The sequence below is a fragment of the Ailuropoda melanoleuca genome, chromosome 6 (assembly GCF_002007445.2).
Source record: "Ailuropoda melanoleuca isolate Jingjing chromosome 6, ASM200744v2, whole genome shotgun sequence".
Taxonomy (NCBI): Eukaryota; Metazoa; Chordata; class Mammalia; order Carnivora; family Ursidae; genus Ailuropoda; species Ailuropoda melanoleuca.
In genome coordinates, this window is record NC_048223.1 from 32,780,181 (window position 1) to 32,794,228 (window position 14,048).

Sequence of the window (14,048 nt, forward strand, 5' to 3'; positions counted from 1 at the left end):
GTGTGTTTTCTCAAGGGACAGGAAAGGGGCCCTGTGTGCATATGTGTGTGTGTGTGTGTGTGTGTATGAGGTGGGAGGAGGAAGCTGATAAAGACCATGGGTGTTTATACTGTTGTGATAAGATTTGTCAGCGAAAAGGGACTGGCAGAGTCTGAGGAAAGATTTCAGAAGTTTCCAGGATTTTTTTCTTCCCACTATATTATTTACTTAAATAGCATGATTGACATGTAGTCCACATGCCGCGTACAATTGCCCATTGCAAGTGTATAATTCGCCGGATTTTACTATATTCCCAGAGTTGTGCGACCATCACCGAAGTCGATTTTAGAGCATTTTCCTCACCTGGAAAAGAAGCCCCATCCCCCATAGCTATCACCTCCACCTCTCATCCTCTCCAGCCTGAAAGCAACTGTGACCCTACTTTCTATCTTGTGAATTTTCCTATTCTAGACATTTCCTGTAAGTGGACTCACATGTGTGGTCTTCCACAACTGGCTTCTTTCACTTAGCAGAGTGTCATCTTGGCTTATCCATGTCGTAACATGGGTCAGTACTTCATTTTTTAATAGCCAAGTCATAGTCCATTGAACGGATAGACCATGTCTTCTTTATTCATTCATCATGGATGGACATTTGGGTTGTTTCCACCTTTTGGCTGTTATGAATAACGTTGCTATGAAGCTTCATGTACAAGTTTTTGGTGTTACATGTTTTCATTTCGCTTGGGAATATACCTGAGAGTGGAATTGCAGGGTCGCATGGTAACCATGTCTCATTGTTTGAAGAGCAGCCGACTTTTTTCCACAGTGGCTGCCCCAGTTGACATTCCCATCGGCAGCCTAGGCGGGTTCCAGGGTCTCCGTAGCCTTCTCAACACTCACCTATTTTCTGACTTTCTGATTTTAGTCCTGCTAGCGAGTGTGGAGTGGTATCTCACGGTTTTGATTTGCATTTCTCTGATGACTATTGATGTCAGTCATCTTTTGATCAGCTTTTTGGCCATTTGTGTATTTTCTTCAGAGAAGAGCCTGTTCAGATCCTTTGCCCATTTTTGGATCAGGTTATCATTTTATTACTCAATTCTCAGAGTCCTTTGTATATTTTATTTACAGGTCCCTTACCAGATAAATGATTGGCAGGTATTTTCTCCCATTCTGTTGTTTTTCATTTTCTTGATAGTGTCTGTTAAAGCACAAGTTTTTAGGGGTGCCTGGGTGGCACGGCGGTTAAGCGTCTGCCTTCGGCTCAGGGCGAGATCCCGGCGTTATGCGATCGAGCCCCACGTCAGGCTCCTCCGCTAAGGGCCTGCTTCTTCCTCTCCCACTCCCCCTGCTTGTGTTCCCTCTCTCGCTGGCTGTCTCTATCTCTGTCGCATAAATCAATAAAATCTTTAAAAAAAAAAAAAGCACAAGTTTTTAATTTCGGGGAGATCTAATTTAACTACTTTTCTTTTTTCTTGGTATGAAAAAGTGTTTTGGGTGTAAAATCTGAAAAGCCATTGCCAAACCCAAGATCATGAAGGTTTGCCTCTATTATTTCTTCTAAGGAGTTTCATAGTTTTGGCTCTTACATTTAGGTATTCAGTCTATTTTGAATTAATTTTTGCATCTAGTGTGAGGTAAGGATTCACCTTCATTCTTTTGCTGGTAAATATCCAGTTGTCCCAGCACCAACTGTTGGGAAGACCATTCTTTCCCCATTGAATTGTCTTGGCATCCTTGCTGAAAATTAGTTGACCATAAACACATGGATTTACATCTGGACTCTCAATTGCATTCATCTGACCCCACTGTCTTGACTACTGTAGGTTTGTAGCCAGTTTTGAAATTAGGAATTATGCATCTTCCCATTTTTTTCAGGATTGTTTTGGATTTTTGAAATTCCATATGAATTTTATTTTATTTTATTTTTTTAAAGATTTTATTTATTTATTTGACAGAGACAGCCAGTGAGAGAGGGAACACAAGCAGGGGGAGTGGGAGAGGAAGAAGCAGGCTCATAGCAGAAGAGCCTGATGTGGGGCTCGATCCCATAACGGGGATCACGCCCTGAGCCGAAGGCAGACGCTTAACCGCTGTGCCACCCAGGCGCCCCTCCATATGAATTTTAGAATCAGCTTTTTAGTTTCTACAAAGAGGTCAGCTGCAATTCTAATACAAACCATTGAATCTATGGATACAATTTGGAGAGTATTGCCATCTTAACAGTATTAAGTCTTGTGACCTAGGAACATGGAAGGTTTTCCCATTTAGTTAGATCTTGAATTTCTTTCAACAGTGTTTTGTAGTTTTCAGAGTATAAGTTTTGTGCTTTTGGGGGAAGGGAGCTTAAATTTGTTCCTTAGGTATCTTACTCTTTTTGATGATATTTCAAATGTAATTGTTGTCTTAATTTTGTTTTGGGGTTGTTCTCCTTGCAAGCGGATAGAAATACAAGAGATTTTTGTATATTGATCTTTATCCTTAACCTTGCTGACCTCATTTTAGATCTAACAGATCATTAATGGATTCCTTAGGATTTTCTATATAAGATCATGCCATCTATGAATAGATAGTTTTATATTCCCTTCCAATCTGGATGCCTTTTATTTCATTTTCTTGTCTTACTGCAAGAAATTAGTTGAATATTGAAGTGGCAACACCACACATCATTATCTTGTTCCTGATCTTAGGAGGAAAGCGTTCCATCTTTCATCATTAAATATGATGTTATGGATTTTTGTAGATGCCATTTATCAGATTGAAGAAGTTAACTTCCAGTCCTACTTTATCGAATGTTTTTATCATGAAAAGGTGTTTTGTCAAATGTTTTTTCTTCATTGAGATAATCATGTGGTTGATATGGTGTATTACGTTGATTTTCATATATGGAACTAACATTTGCATCCTTGGGATAAATTCTGTTTGGTCACGATATATAATTCAGTTTATATGTAGCTGGATTTGGTTTGCTCGTATATTGTTGAGGATTTTTATATTTGTATTCATAGGAGATATTGGTCTGTAGTATTCTTGTGATGTCTTTGGTTTTGTTATCAGGGTAATACTGGTCTCATAGAGTAATTTGGGATATGTTACCACCTCTTATACTTTTTAGAAGAGTTTGTGAAGACTTGGTATTAATTCTTCTTTAGTTTGGTAGAATTTTGCATTGAAGGCATCTGAGCCTGGGTTTTTCTTGTGGATAATTTATTATTATTAATTCAAACTTCACTTGTTATAGATCTATTCAGGTTGTTTATTTCTGCCTGAGTCATTTTCAGTGGTGTGTCTTTAGAGGAATATGTCTCTTTCATCTAAGTTTTCTAATTACTGGTATATAATTGTTCATAGTATTCCTTTAAAATCCTCTTTACCTCTGTCCGATCCATAGTGATGTCCCCTCTTTCATTTCTGATTCTGGTCATTTGAATCTAGCCATCTTTCCTTTCTCTTTTTTTTTTTCTTGATCAGTCTAGCTAAAGGTTTGGCTATTTTGTTGATCTTTTCAAAGAACCAGCATTGGTGTCACTAATTTTCCCTATAGTTCTTCTGTTTCCTATATGAATAATTTCTGCTTCAATCTCTTTTTCCTTCTTTCTCCTTGCTTTAGGTTTAGTCTCCTTTTCTTTTTCCAGTGTCTTAAGGTGAAGGTTAGGCTATTAATTTGAAACCTTTCCTCCTTTTTAATATAGGTATGTCCAGCTATAAATTTCTTTCTGAGCACTGCTTCAGTTGTATTCCATAATTCTGGTATATGACGTCTTCATTTTCAATTATCTCCAGGTACTTTCTAATTTCCCTTATGATTCTGCATTTGATTGACCCATTAGTTAGGAGTGTGTTAATTTCTACGTATTTGTGGGTTTCCTAAAATTCTTTCTGCTATTGCTTCCTAATTTCATTCTGTTGTAGTTGAAGAACATACTTCATATTATTTCAATCCTTCATATTTATTGAGGTTTGTTTTATGGTTTAGCATAGAGTGTCTCCTGGAGAATATTTTATGTGCATTTGAGAAGAATGTATATTCTGTTGTTGGGTAGAGTGTTTTATAGATGTCTCTTAGGTCTAGTTGTCTTATAGAATTGAGTCTTCTATTTCCTTGTTGGTCTTCTCCCTAGCTGTTCTGCACATTATTGAGAGTGGGGTATGGAAGCCTCCAAGTATTATTTTTGAATTACCTATTTCTCCCTTCATTTTGTTGAGTTTTTGCTTCATGTATTTTGTTGCTTTGTTATTAGGTGCATATGTGTTTGTAATTGTTCTGTCTTCATGATAGATTGCCATTTTTGTCATTGTAAAATATCCCTCTTTATCTCTGATAACATTTTTGTTTTAAAATCTATTTTGCCTGATACTAGTATAACCACTCCAGCTTTCTTTTGGTAGCTGTTTGAATGACCTATCTTTTCCTTCCTTCTGCTTTCAGTCTCTTTGTATCATTGAGTATAAAGTGTTTCTCCAACAGACAGCATATAGTTGGATTTTTTTTTAAGTAGGCTCCACGCCCAGTGTGAAACCCAACATGGGGCTTGAACTCACGACCCTGAGATCAAGACCCGAGCTGAGACCAAGAGTGAGATGCTTAACCAACTGAGACACCCAGGTGCCCCTGGATCTTTTTTTTTAATCCAGTCTGACAACCACTGCTTCTGGATTGGATTAATTATTCACATTTAATGTTATTACCTGCTATGTTATTTTGAAAGACATTTCTTTTGTGTTCCTAAGTTATAAGGCCCCTTTCAAAGTTATGGCACCTTTCTGCTTCTTTTGAGAACAAGTTCCTCTGATAATGAACATGCGGAGGAGAGATAAAGGCTGGGGGCAGAACTGGGGGTGGGCAAAGAGGGGAGTACATGTTGGAAGGGTGAGCTCAGCCCCACGTTTTTGATGGGGTACCATTGAGGCACTTCCATTTAGGACTCTCTCAAGCCAGTTTTCTCTACCCCATGTCATTTTCCTCTTTCTTTGTGGGTGAGAATCTTGGAGGTAAGGAACTTGTTAGTAATCTGCTCTTCAGTCAGAATCTCTGTGGTCTACCTTCTGATATTCCTTTCTAGTCACTAAAGGAGAAATTGGGGTCTTTGATTTTTGCCCAGCTTTCAGAGAGCTGCAGCTTAAAAGTGGAATGCTTTTCCAAAATTTAATAGGTGCCTGCCCTAATGGGCAGAACTTCACGAAGGACTAATTTCTGAATCCTCATTGAAGACAACTGAAAATGAATACACTGGATCCAGAGGGAGTCCTCTTGTGGCCCCAAGCCCCAGTTCGCCTCTGATCTGGTGTTTAATGGGGAGGAAGAAGGAAGAAGGTGGAAGCCTTGCCCTGCTGCTGAATGACAGAGGTCCAGCCTCATTCAGGGCCTGCAGAGATGCCGTTTTAAGCCCGGAGGGTGAACGGGGTGTAGACGGATGGAAGCAGAGGCGGAATCTGCCCTGTGAGCAAACTCCTCAGCGGTGTGGCCTGAGGGCACACTTCCAGAGAGCAGAGAAGAGAAGATGAAATGAGGACAAAGTGAGGAGGCTTAGCAGGTGCCAGAAAGTCGCCCCCTCCCCTGCACAAGCACTTCACAGAAGGCCGCTGACATCACTCTAAGCTCTGACTCCAAGTCTGAGGGGGCCAGCACCTCGAGTCCCCACCTAAAACCGTTCACAGAGTGGGCGGGCACCCCAGGCAGCCCCCAAAGCCAGCACGTTGTTAGCCCAGAACTTTCTCTGAAGCAGAAGTGAGAGGTACACATCTCTTTAAGGGGCTTTGCTTCTCGGAGCTGGAGCTGCCTTCAAACTCTCCAGCCTGGGAGGTGTGAGAAGCTGCTTGCTTGTCGATAGCTTTGGCCGGAGGTCAGGGTACTGTCTACAGACTGCTCTCAGGAGTGGAGTAGTCCTTAGTGGATATCTCTCCTCTCAAGACAAGCGTTCTTTCTCTCTGTCGCCTCTCTGGCTGCCTGCCCGGCTCCTTTTCTGTCTTGCGGGGCCTCACCCTGGCCAGCCTTGCGCATCTGCTGCCTGTGAGCCCACTGCTCCTGTCAGGATGCCATGAGGAGCAGAGGAGGGGTCACTCCCTCCCCTCGGTTCCTCTCTTCTGTGCTCGGTTGCCTCTGAGAACCAGGAGAGGACCTCCTGACCCACTGCTTTGCCTTGTCTTTGTCCGCAGGAACTTCTGCACTATTTAATCGGAACCTTGCTCCTCCTAATCGCCTCCATTGTGGCAGCCTCCAAGAGTTACAGCCAGAGCGGACTGGTCGCTGGAGCGGTGAGGACGGTCTCGGGGAACCCGCACGAATGAATTCACTTCTAGCGCATCTTCTTCCTGACGGGCTGCGAGGGCGTTGTTTTCTGGGGCCTTTCTTTCCCAGAAAAGTACCCATCAGAACCCACTTTGGTCCAGCCAACAGCAGTCTCCAAAGAGCCTAACTTGGGCCCACAGCACAGGGTCTCAGCAGCTGGTTGGTCAGGGCTCCTGGCACACGCAGATGGGCCCAGCAGCCCAGCCATCTCTCGGACAGCCACTCCGTACAGCTCGGGGCCAGTCGGTCTTAACGCCCATGCCCGTTTGGGTCATTTGTTGGTGGCTGCCTCAGAGCCACGCAGACCAAGATCCCGAGGCCTCTTTGGGGCCCAGGGGAAGAGCATGTGATCAGTTAGTGACACCTGCCATGAGTCCTGGCTTTGCTGGTCCCGATTTCTAACAGTATTCAGGCCAGGAAACAACACTCCCAGGCCTTTCAAAGGTGAAAATTAATCCATCTGATAGCCTGAATAGAAGCAGGGAAATGTATAAAAATATAGTGCCGTGGGAGCTCTGTTTACCACACATGTGCAAACATAGCTACATGGGTGTGTATAGATGTGTACGTTTTTGTTTTTAAAAGACTTAAAGATTCCTGCCATCTGATTTCTGATTTAGCTAATTGGTTACAGTTTGGTGACCTGTGGGCCAATACTGATTTGCCTCACTGATGAGCAGATGACATTTTTTAAATGAGGTTTTTTTTTTTTTTTTTTAAGAGAAAGGGAGAGAGAACAGGTGCATGCGAGGGCGGAGGAGGGGCAGAGGGAGAGGGAGAGAGAGAATCTTAAGCGGGCTCCGTGTCAGCACAGGGCTCCATCTCACGACCCTGAGATCATGACCTGGGCCAAAATCAAGAGTCAGATGCTTAACTGACTGAGCCACCCAGGCGCCTCAGTTTTTTAAATGAGTTTTAAGAAAAGCTCCTCGGGACAGTCCCTCTTTCATTTACAAGTGAGCAAAATTCTCCAGACTTTGTGCTGGGAGTGAGTTAATGCCTGGAATTCCACTGAGGGGTGGGGTCTGCCCTCCAAAGGTGGGCACAGGGCAGCACATCACTACAGAGGGGCAGCCAAGCCTCTGAACATTCATGGGCTTACGTGCCTCCCCCTGCGGTCCCCAAGGAGAGGCGTGGGTACCACCTACAGGTTACCACCCGCCTGACGACAGGCAGGCTGCTGAGGGAGACAGAGAAAACTGGTGCCCGTTGTGTTTCGGGACCACACGGGGAGGTTCCCCTGGGTTTTACGATTCAGGTTGCACACAACCGTGTTTGTTAGCCCTGGAATCCCAGTAAGCCCCATTTATCATACACCATCTTGGTGCCTAGGACCAAGCCTCGGCCATGGGGGAGCAGAAGAAATAAAAAGATACGGTTCTCGCTTATGAGAAGATGGTAATCCAGTGTAGGAGTGGAGGCCAAGGCCCATGAAACAACTAGCAAACAAGGCAGTGTTGTCCAGAAGAGCATTATGTAGTGACATAATAAGCTGTTCAGTTATGCAGTGCAGACAGTAGGAGACGGGGATGGTATCTCACGTGCTAATTGTGCAGAACAGACAATGAGGGGCCAGGACAGGCTCCATAGGCTAATTCTGTGGCGCAGACAATCGGTACAAAAGGAACCAAGGAGAAGGACCTGGGGGGAGGGGGTGGGCGTGGGCCTGTGGGGGCAGCCGCTTCTGTGAACCAGCAGCCGGGCTTGAAAAGCAAACCAGACCCTTGGAGACCGTGCCCTTGGTCTGGCCGCTCCTGGGCTCTTCCTACCGTACATCAGCCCGCGGTTCTGGCCACGTCGCCAGCCCGAGGCCACTTGCGCATCCGGGAACACCTGGGCAACAGTGGAGTGGGGCTCTGGGGCCAGATTCCTAGGGCCCGCATCCCATGTCCGGCCCTCGCTGGCTCTGTGACCCTGGGCCCTCCATGTCTGTAGCTGTCAAATGAGGGAGAGGCGAGAATGACAGCAGCGCCCACCTGGCAGGGTGGTGGGAGTTGAAGGGATCAGCGCACCAACGGGGCCTGGAACACAGGCCGGCACATAGCAGGTGGTAAGTCGTAGGTACTGCGCTGCCGCTGTTCGCAGGTGAGGAGCTGGCTTCAGGCGGCCGAGTGCCGGAGAGACAGCAGATGTGTGCTGCTTCTCTCTGGACCGTCAGATGAGCCCCACAGGAGGCCCTTTTCCTCTCTGGGCGCCCCGGGGCTCATCTTTAAATGACGCTGGACTGGGCTGGCTCAGCTTTCCTAGGCCAGGAGGTCAGCCACTTGAGCCCTGGGCTGGAGCCTCAGAAAGGGAAGGGGCGCTGCCTTAACTGATTTTAGTCCAAGACTGCAAAATATGTGCAAACATAAAACTATATGAAGGCCTCGGCTTCTGGCTGTTATTACACAGCTGTAAAGCGAGAGAACAGAAAGCCATTAGGAATGAACTGCAGCACTGCCCCATCAGTAACATCCATTTGAACGTTAGAAATTTAAAAACCCAAACCGAAATGTACAGTTCCACCTTTTTCTCTGTCGTTAGCCCAGCTAATTGTCTTGTACAGTGTCTTGGCCTCAGCTCAGTTTAAATACAAACCTGAACTCGGGCCCCGAAGTGACCTGCAGTGAGGAGGGTCAGGTGGTGGAGCCCAGAGCCTGAGGGCCAGGCCTGAACGAGGGCCCTGCTGGGGGAGCCCTGGGGATAGGGCCTCAGCCCTGCACCTGAGCAAGGACCAGGGGGTCAGGTCACTCGATTCCCCAGGCTTCCCCCAGGCCACAGCTGGTACAGGGGTGAGAAACGTAAAGAACAGGTTGAGTGATTGGCCCTTGGCCTGGGAACTCCCTTTCCTCTCTGTCCTGTGCAGATCTTCGGGTTCGTGGCCACCTTCCTCTGCCTGGCGAGCATCTGGATGTCCTACAAGATCTCGTGTGTGGCCCAGTCAGCAGGTGAGTTCCGGTTGTCTGAACACAGGCGATCTCGGAAGGTTCCTTCTGCTGGGGAACAGGAGGATGGCCTGTTGTGGAGTTCAACAGCAGGGAAGCGCCCCACTGCGGGGGAGGCCTCGGGGCGTAGGGGCCCAGGTGGAACGGAGAACCCAAGACCCTCTGCTCTCCTGTTTCCACAGCCCTCACATGTCCTCCTCTGATGCTGAAGCATTTTCTTTAAATCAGTTTCATAATGACAAAAATGACGTGTAGAGAATTTAGGAAGTGCGCGTAAAGAAAAAAAATGTTTCATGAAAACCATCTATCGTCACACTACCCAGAAATAGCAGCTGCTGGGTGTCCGTCCTTCCAGTATGTCTTCTCTCTGGATGGATGGATGGATGGATGGACGGATATGAAGATACATGGATAGGTACAAAGATACACAGATACATCTGTTGCTTTGGTTAAAGGATCAGACTTTCTGTGTTATTTGTAACCTGCTCTTATTCTCCTACTTAATCACCTATCAGGCACTTTCCCCACAGGGCTGGGGATTCTTCTCCAACACGTTTTTTAAAAGAGTTTATTTATGTATTCATTCATTCATTCATTTTTAAGATTTTATTTTTAAGTGATCTCTACACCCACTGTGGGGCTCAAACTCCCAACCCTGAGATCAGGAGTCACACACTCCACCGACGGAGCCAGCTGGGCCCCCTCTTCTCCATCACTTTCAATGGTTCCGTGGTGTGGCGTTGATGCCACTGCACGTCTGTGTCATCATTTACTTAACTTGTCTCCTATTTGGGGTCCTTATGTTTTTGTTTTTTAACTCTTTTCTACTAAACAGTGTTGGAAGAACATCCTTCTAAACATAGCCCCATACTCATTCCTAATATCGTCTCTCTTTAGAATACGTTGCTAGAAGTAACACTGCTGAGAGCTTGAGCTGTTTTGATTAACCCACCTCTCTACTCCAGCCCTTCCTTTCTTTGTTCTTCTTTCCTTTAAGAGAATACACTACAAAATATCAAAGCCTGTACAGTCTCTGGGCTGAGCTGCCCTGCAGAAGGGTTGTTTCATCAGTTTCCGTTTCCTTCCAGAAGCCGCTGACAAAAAGTTAACAGGGAGCCAGTCTCAAAAGACCACAGGCTGTAGGACCCCATTGATAGCAAATGTGTTGAATGGGTTCATCCAAAGAGACAGAGAGTAGATGGGGGTGGGGGGGTTGCCAGGGGCTGGGGGACGGGGCGGCAGATGAGCAGGGGGCCTCTTCTGGAAGTGATGAGATACTCTCCCATCGCGGCGGCCAGTGCTGCCGCCGTCCTGTGAGTAAATGAAAACCTTGGACGTGAACACTTGAGGCGGGTAGATTGTACGGTACGCGGATTATGTCTCGGCCAAGCTGCTTAAGAAAAAAAATGAAGGATGGAAAGTAGAGAACGGGAAAGAGAGTTACTAGGTAACGGCGAAAGGTGACGCATGTGTACATACTGGCAGAAACATCCGGCTGAAAATTCACGAAGAAAGAGCCGAAAGCGCGAGCGGGAGGCAGTTCAAGGCCCTCTGAGGCTAGGTCTGCGGGGGGAGGGGTGGGGATAGAAATCATAGGCACTATTGAATGTTTTCTCTTTGAGAGATGCATTTGGAAAGAATAAAATCACTCCCAGGGCGGTTGGTGTTGGGTGGAGAAAGGAAGTGCCCTGAGCCAAACTCGCCTCGGCCCCCGCCGTGTGGCTTCTGCGTGGGCCCTGCCCTGCCCGCCGCCTAACTTTGCCATTTCCTTCCCAAGATGCAGCTGTGTGATGCCACCCCAGGCCCGGCCCCGAGGGAGGCCCTGCGGACAGGAGGGTCAGGGGGCCAGCCTCCACGAAGGGTTCTGACCCTGCCCTCTTGTGCCAAAGCCCCATCCACGCGGGTGGGCCCAGGAGGGGGCTTCGGCGTCCCTCCTGGGCTCCTGAGCCTCGCTGAGCCTCTCTTTCCAGTCCTTGGAGAACAGTCCTCCCCGCCTGGGAAGGAACACCAGCCTCCAGGGAAATCTGGTCTCTCCCTCCCGCTTTGAGAACCGACCGCCTCAGGGACTGATGACCCCACTTAACACACGGGAGGGGTTTCTGAAGACTCCTGCCTGAATCTGTTTCTACTTCACATTCCTGGGGGGGGGGGAGCCGCCGTAGGTCCTCTTACAGAAACCAAGCTGTCTCGTCATTGGTCTAGCTTGGAAAGCCCCTCTGGGAGAGACCCTCTTTTTTAAGTGAGGCGTGTCTGCAGAAAAACTCTGTGGTCAGCCTGTCCCCAGAAACGAGATCCCGGCTCCTTTCGGGCCTCAGCCTTAATTCCCATTGTGTGTGTGTGTGTGTGTGTGTGTGATGTGTCTGTGTGTGGGCATGTGTGTGTTTTGTAATAAAATATTGACTTGGCCAACTGCACAAGGATTTCTTATTAACCAAGGCTGCAAACCAGGGGTAAAGTGATGGGGCCCACAAAGCTTATGGGGAAGCCTGGGGGCCCCGCCAGGGCGTGCGCATGCCACCCCCTCCCTGGAGGTGAGAACGGCAAAGACACGGGCCCCTCGAGATTTGCATATTTTCAGAGTAAACTGGTGGTGAAGGGTGGAAGCCAGTACCGTTCACACAAGACAGAAAGCAGTACTCAACAGCAACACAACTAGCCCTTAAGAAAAAGGTAGGAAATTCTGGTACATACTACAACTCTGATGAAGGTCAAAGACGTGATGCTGAGTGAAATAAGCCAGACACCAAAGGACAAGTGCTCTCTGAGTCCATTTACAGGGGGTCCTAGAGACATTACAATTCAAAGACAAAGAAAGGTGGTGATCAGGGCCTGGGGGCAGGGGACTGGGGGGTTCGACTTTAATGGGTACAGTTTCCGTTTGGGAAGATGGAAGTGTTCTGGAGATGAATGGTGGCAGTTACCCCACAACATAAGTAATTAATGCCACTGCACTGCACACCTGGGGATTGTCCAATTTGTAAGTTTTATGTCACGTATATATATTTTTTTTTAAGATTTTATTTATTTATTTGACAGAGATAGAGACAGCCAGCGAGAGAGGGAACACAAGCAGGGGGAGTGGGAGAGGAAGAAGCAGGCTCATAGCAGAGGAGCCTGACGTGGGGCTCGATCCCATAACGCCAGGATCACGCCCTGAGCCGAAGGCAGATGCTCAACCGCTGTGCCACCCAGGCGCCCCAATGTCACGTATATTTTATCACAATTTTTTTAAAAAAGCAATACAAGACCTTCTGGCAAGGCACCTATGCAGCTGGAAGAGCTGTCTGGGGCATGGGGAAGACAGAGACCCAGGTCACACCCAGCGCGAGGCTGACGCACGGCCAGTGCCATGTTCTGACAGGTGTTAGAGGAGACGGGCTGTGGAATGCGTGTGTCTTCCCTACCAGGCCTTCTCTGGGACTGCTTAGCTCAGGGGCGGTACCCCTGTGTAACCCCCACTCCATACCAAGCACCCCAGCTCCCAGCACAGGGAGGTGACCCAGTGGACAGTCGCGGCCAGGCTGAACCGAGTAAGGACGTGAGAAGAGGGAAGACTGGACCCTGGAGGGAGGAGAGGGAGTCAGGGGCCAACCTGAGCCCCCAGGAAAAGGTGTTAGCACCTGTGTCTTGGGGGGGCACTGGGAGACGAGGCCAAAGCTGGTCTGCCCAAGTCCTCTTCACGGGCAGCCAGCTCCCTGGCCGGCAGAGCCTCCCCGGGCCTGGCCTACGCCTTGGGGAGGGAGAGATGGAAGATGGAGGGTGGTGCTTTCCCTTGGGGAAGCCTCTGCCACCCACAGGAAAAACTTGCTCAGAGAGGCCCTCCGAGACAGTCTTGGTGTGGTTCTCTCCAGCGGGCTGGTGTGGGCAGCAGTAAAACTGCCCCACACCTACCCTAAACAGACTGGCAGTGGAGTAGGGACCCAAGGAGAAAGCCAAGTTCCCAGCCAGGTTGGCGGTAGAGCTGGGATTTGAGTCTGGGTCTGCCCCCTTCCTGGGGTACTCAGGGCCTCCAGAATGGCCAGGCAGGAGCTGGCCTACGCCAGCTGGCTTCGTCCACAGGCAGTTGGCTCTGGTGTCTGCAGACAGGCCCCGGGAAGGAAACAAGTGTGCTCCTGCGGGAGGCCCTGGCCTGACACACTCCTTGTGCTTGCAACCGTGTGCTAGAAGCTTCTCTTCCAGACATGGCCCGGCAGCCAGGATGCTAAGATGACCCAGAGCTGGCCCATTCCCCGTGCCACCATCTCCCACCCAGGTCTCCTCCCCAGCACGAAAAGCTAACTTTGTTGCCATGGAAACACCAGGGTCTCTGGGGCCTCTCAGCAACCAGCACTTTGAACATCCTGTGAACTCTCAGGGGTGCTTCAGGGGCCTCATGGATGTCTGATTTTATTGCAAAGTATAGGTTAACGCCTTAAACCACACACTCTTCTGTTCTCAGTAGCAAACACTGACCCTGGAACCCCTCGACGCCCCCCACAGTTTCCCTCACCTTGGTTAGCTTCAGGGGACACTGCCTTGCGACCTCTGGGTGAGGAAGACCCCAAGTGTGTGAGGCTAGGGTGCCCTGGGCGAGCCAGGATTTCTCCGTCCCCGCCCAGCCAAGACAAAGCAGGGGAATGAAACTGGGAGATGAGGCTACAACCCCAGTGATCTTTCCAAATTGTGGGCATTTCAAATTAATCCCATTCTTATGGACTGACTTTACAATAAGTATATATAACTGTAAATCGGTCATTTATATTAATATCCTATTTCCTGTTTTATATAATGGAGTTTCATATGGTTTAGATTGAAAAAGGGGATTTCTCTGCTTAAAAATAAAAAAGCGTTCAGAACCCCCTTGAGAGGAAGGGA

At 48.0% G+C, this 14,048-nt stretch overlaps 1 protein-coding gene across 1 annotated transcript in view; it reads left to right on the forward strand.

Moving 5' to 3' along the window:
- CMTM7 (CKLF like MARVEL transmembrane domain containing 7) overlaps positions 1–11,608 on the forward strand; it is a gene marked incomplete at its 5' end in the record, with an annotated part of 52,516 nt that extends 40,908 nt beyond the window's left edge. Inside the window, 3 exon segments of the mRNA XM_034661832.1 lie at positions 6,138–6,236; positions 9,116–9,197; positions 10,972–11,608. Coding sequence (XP_034517723.1) covers positions 6,138–6,236; positions 9,116–9,197; positions 10,972–10,985 — 195 coding nt within the window.
- Positions 11,609–14,048: the final 2,440 nt, after the last annotated feature.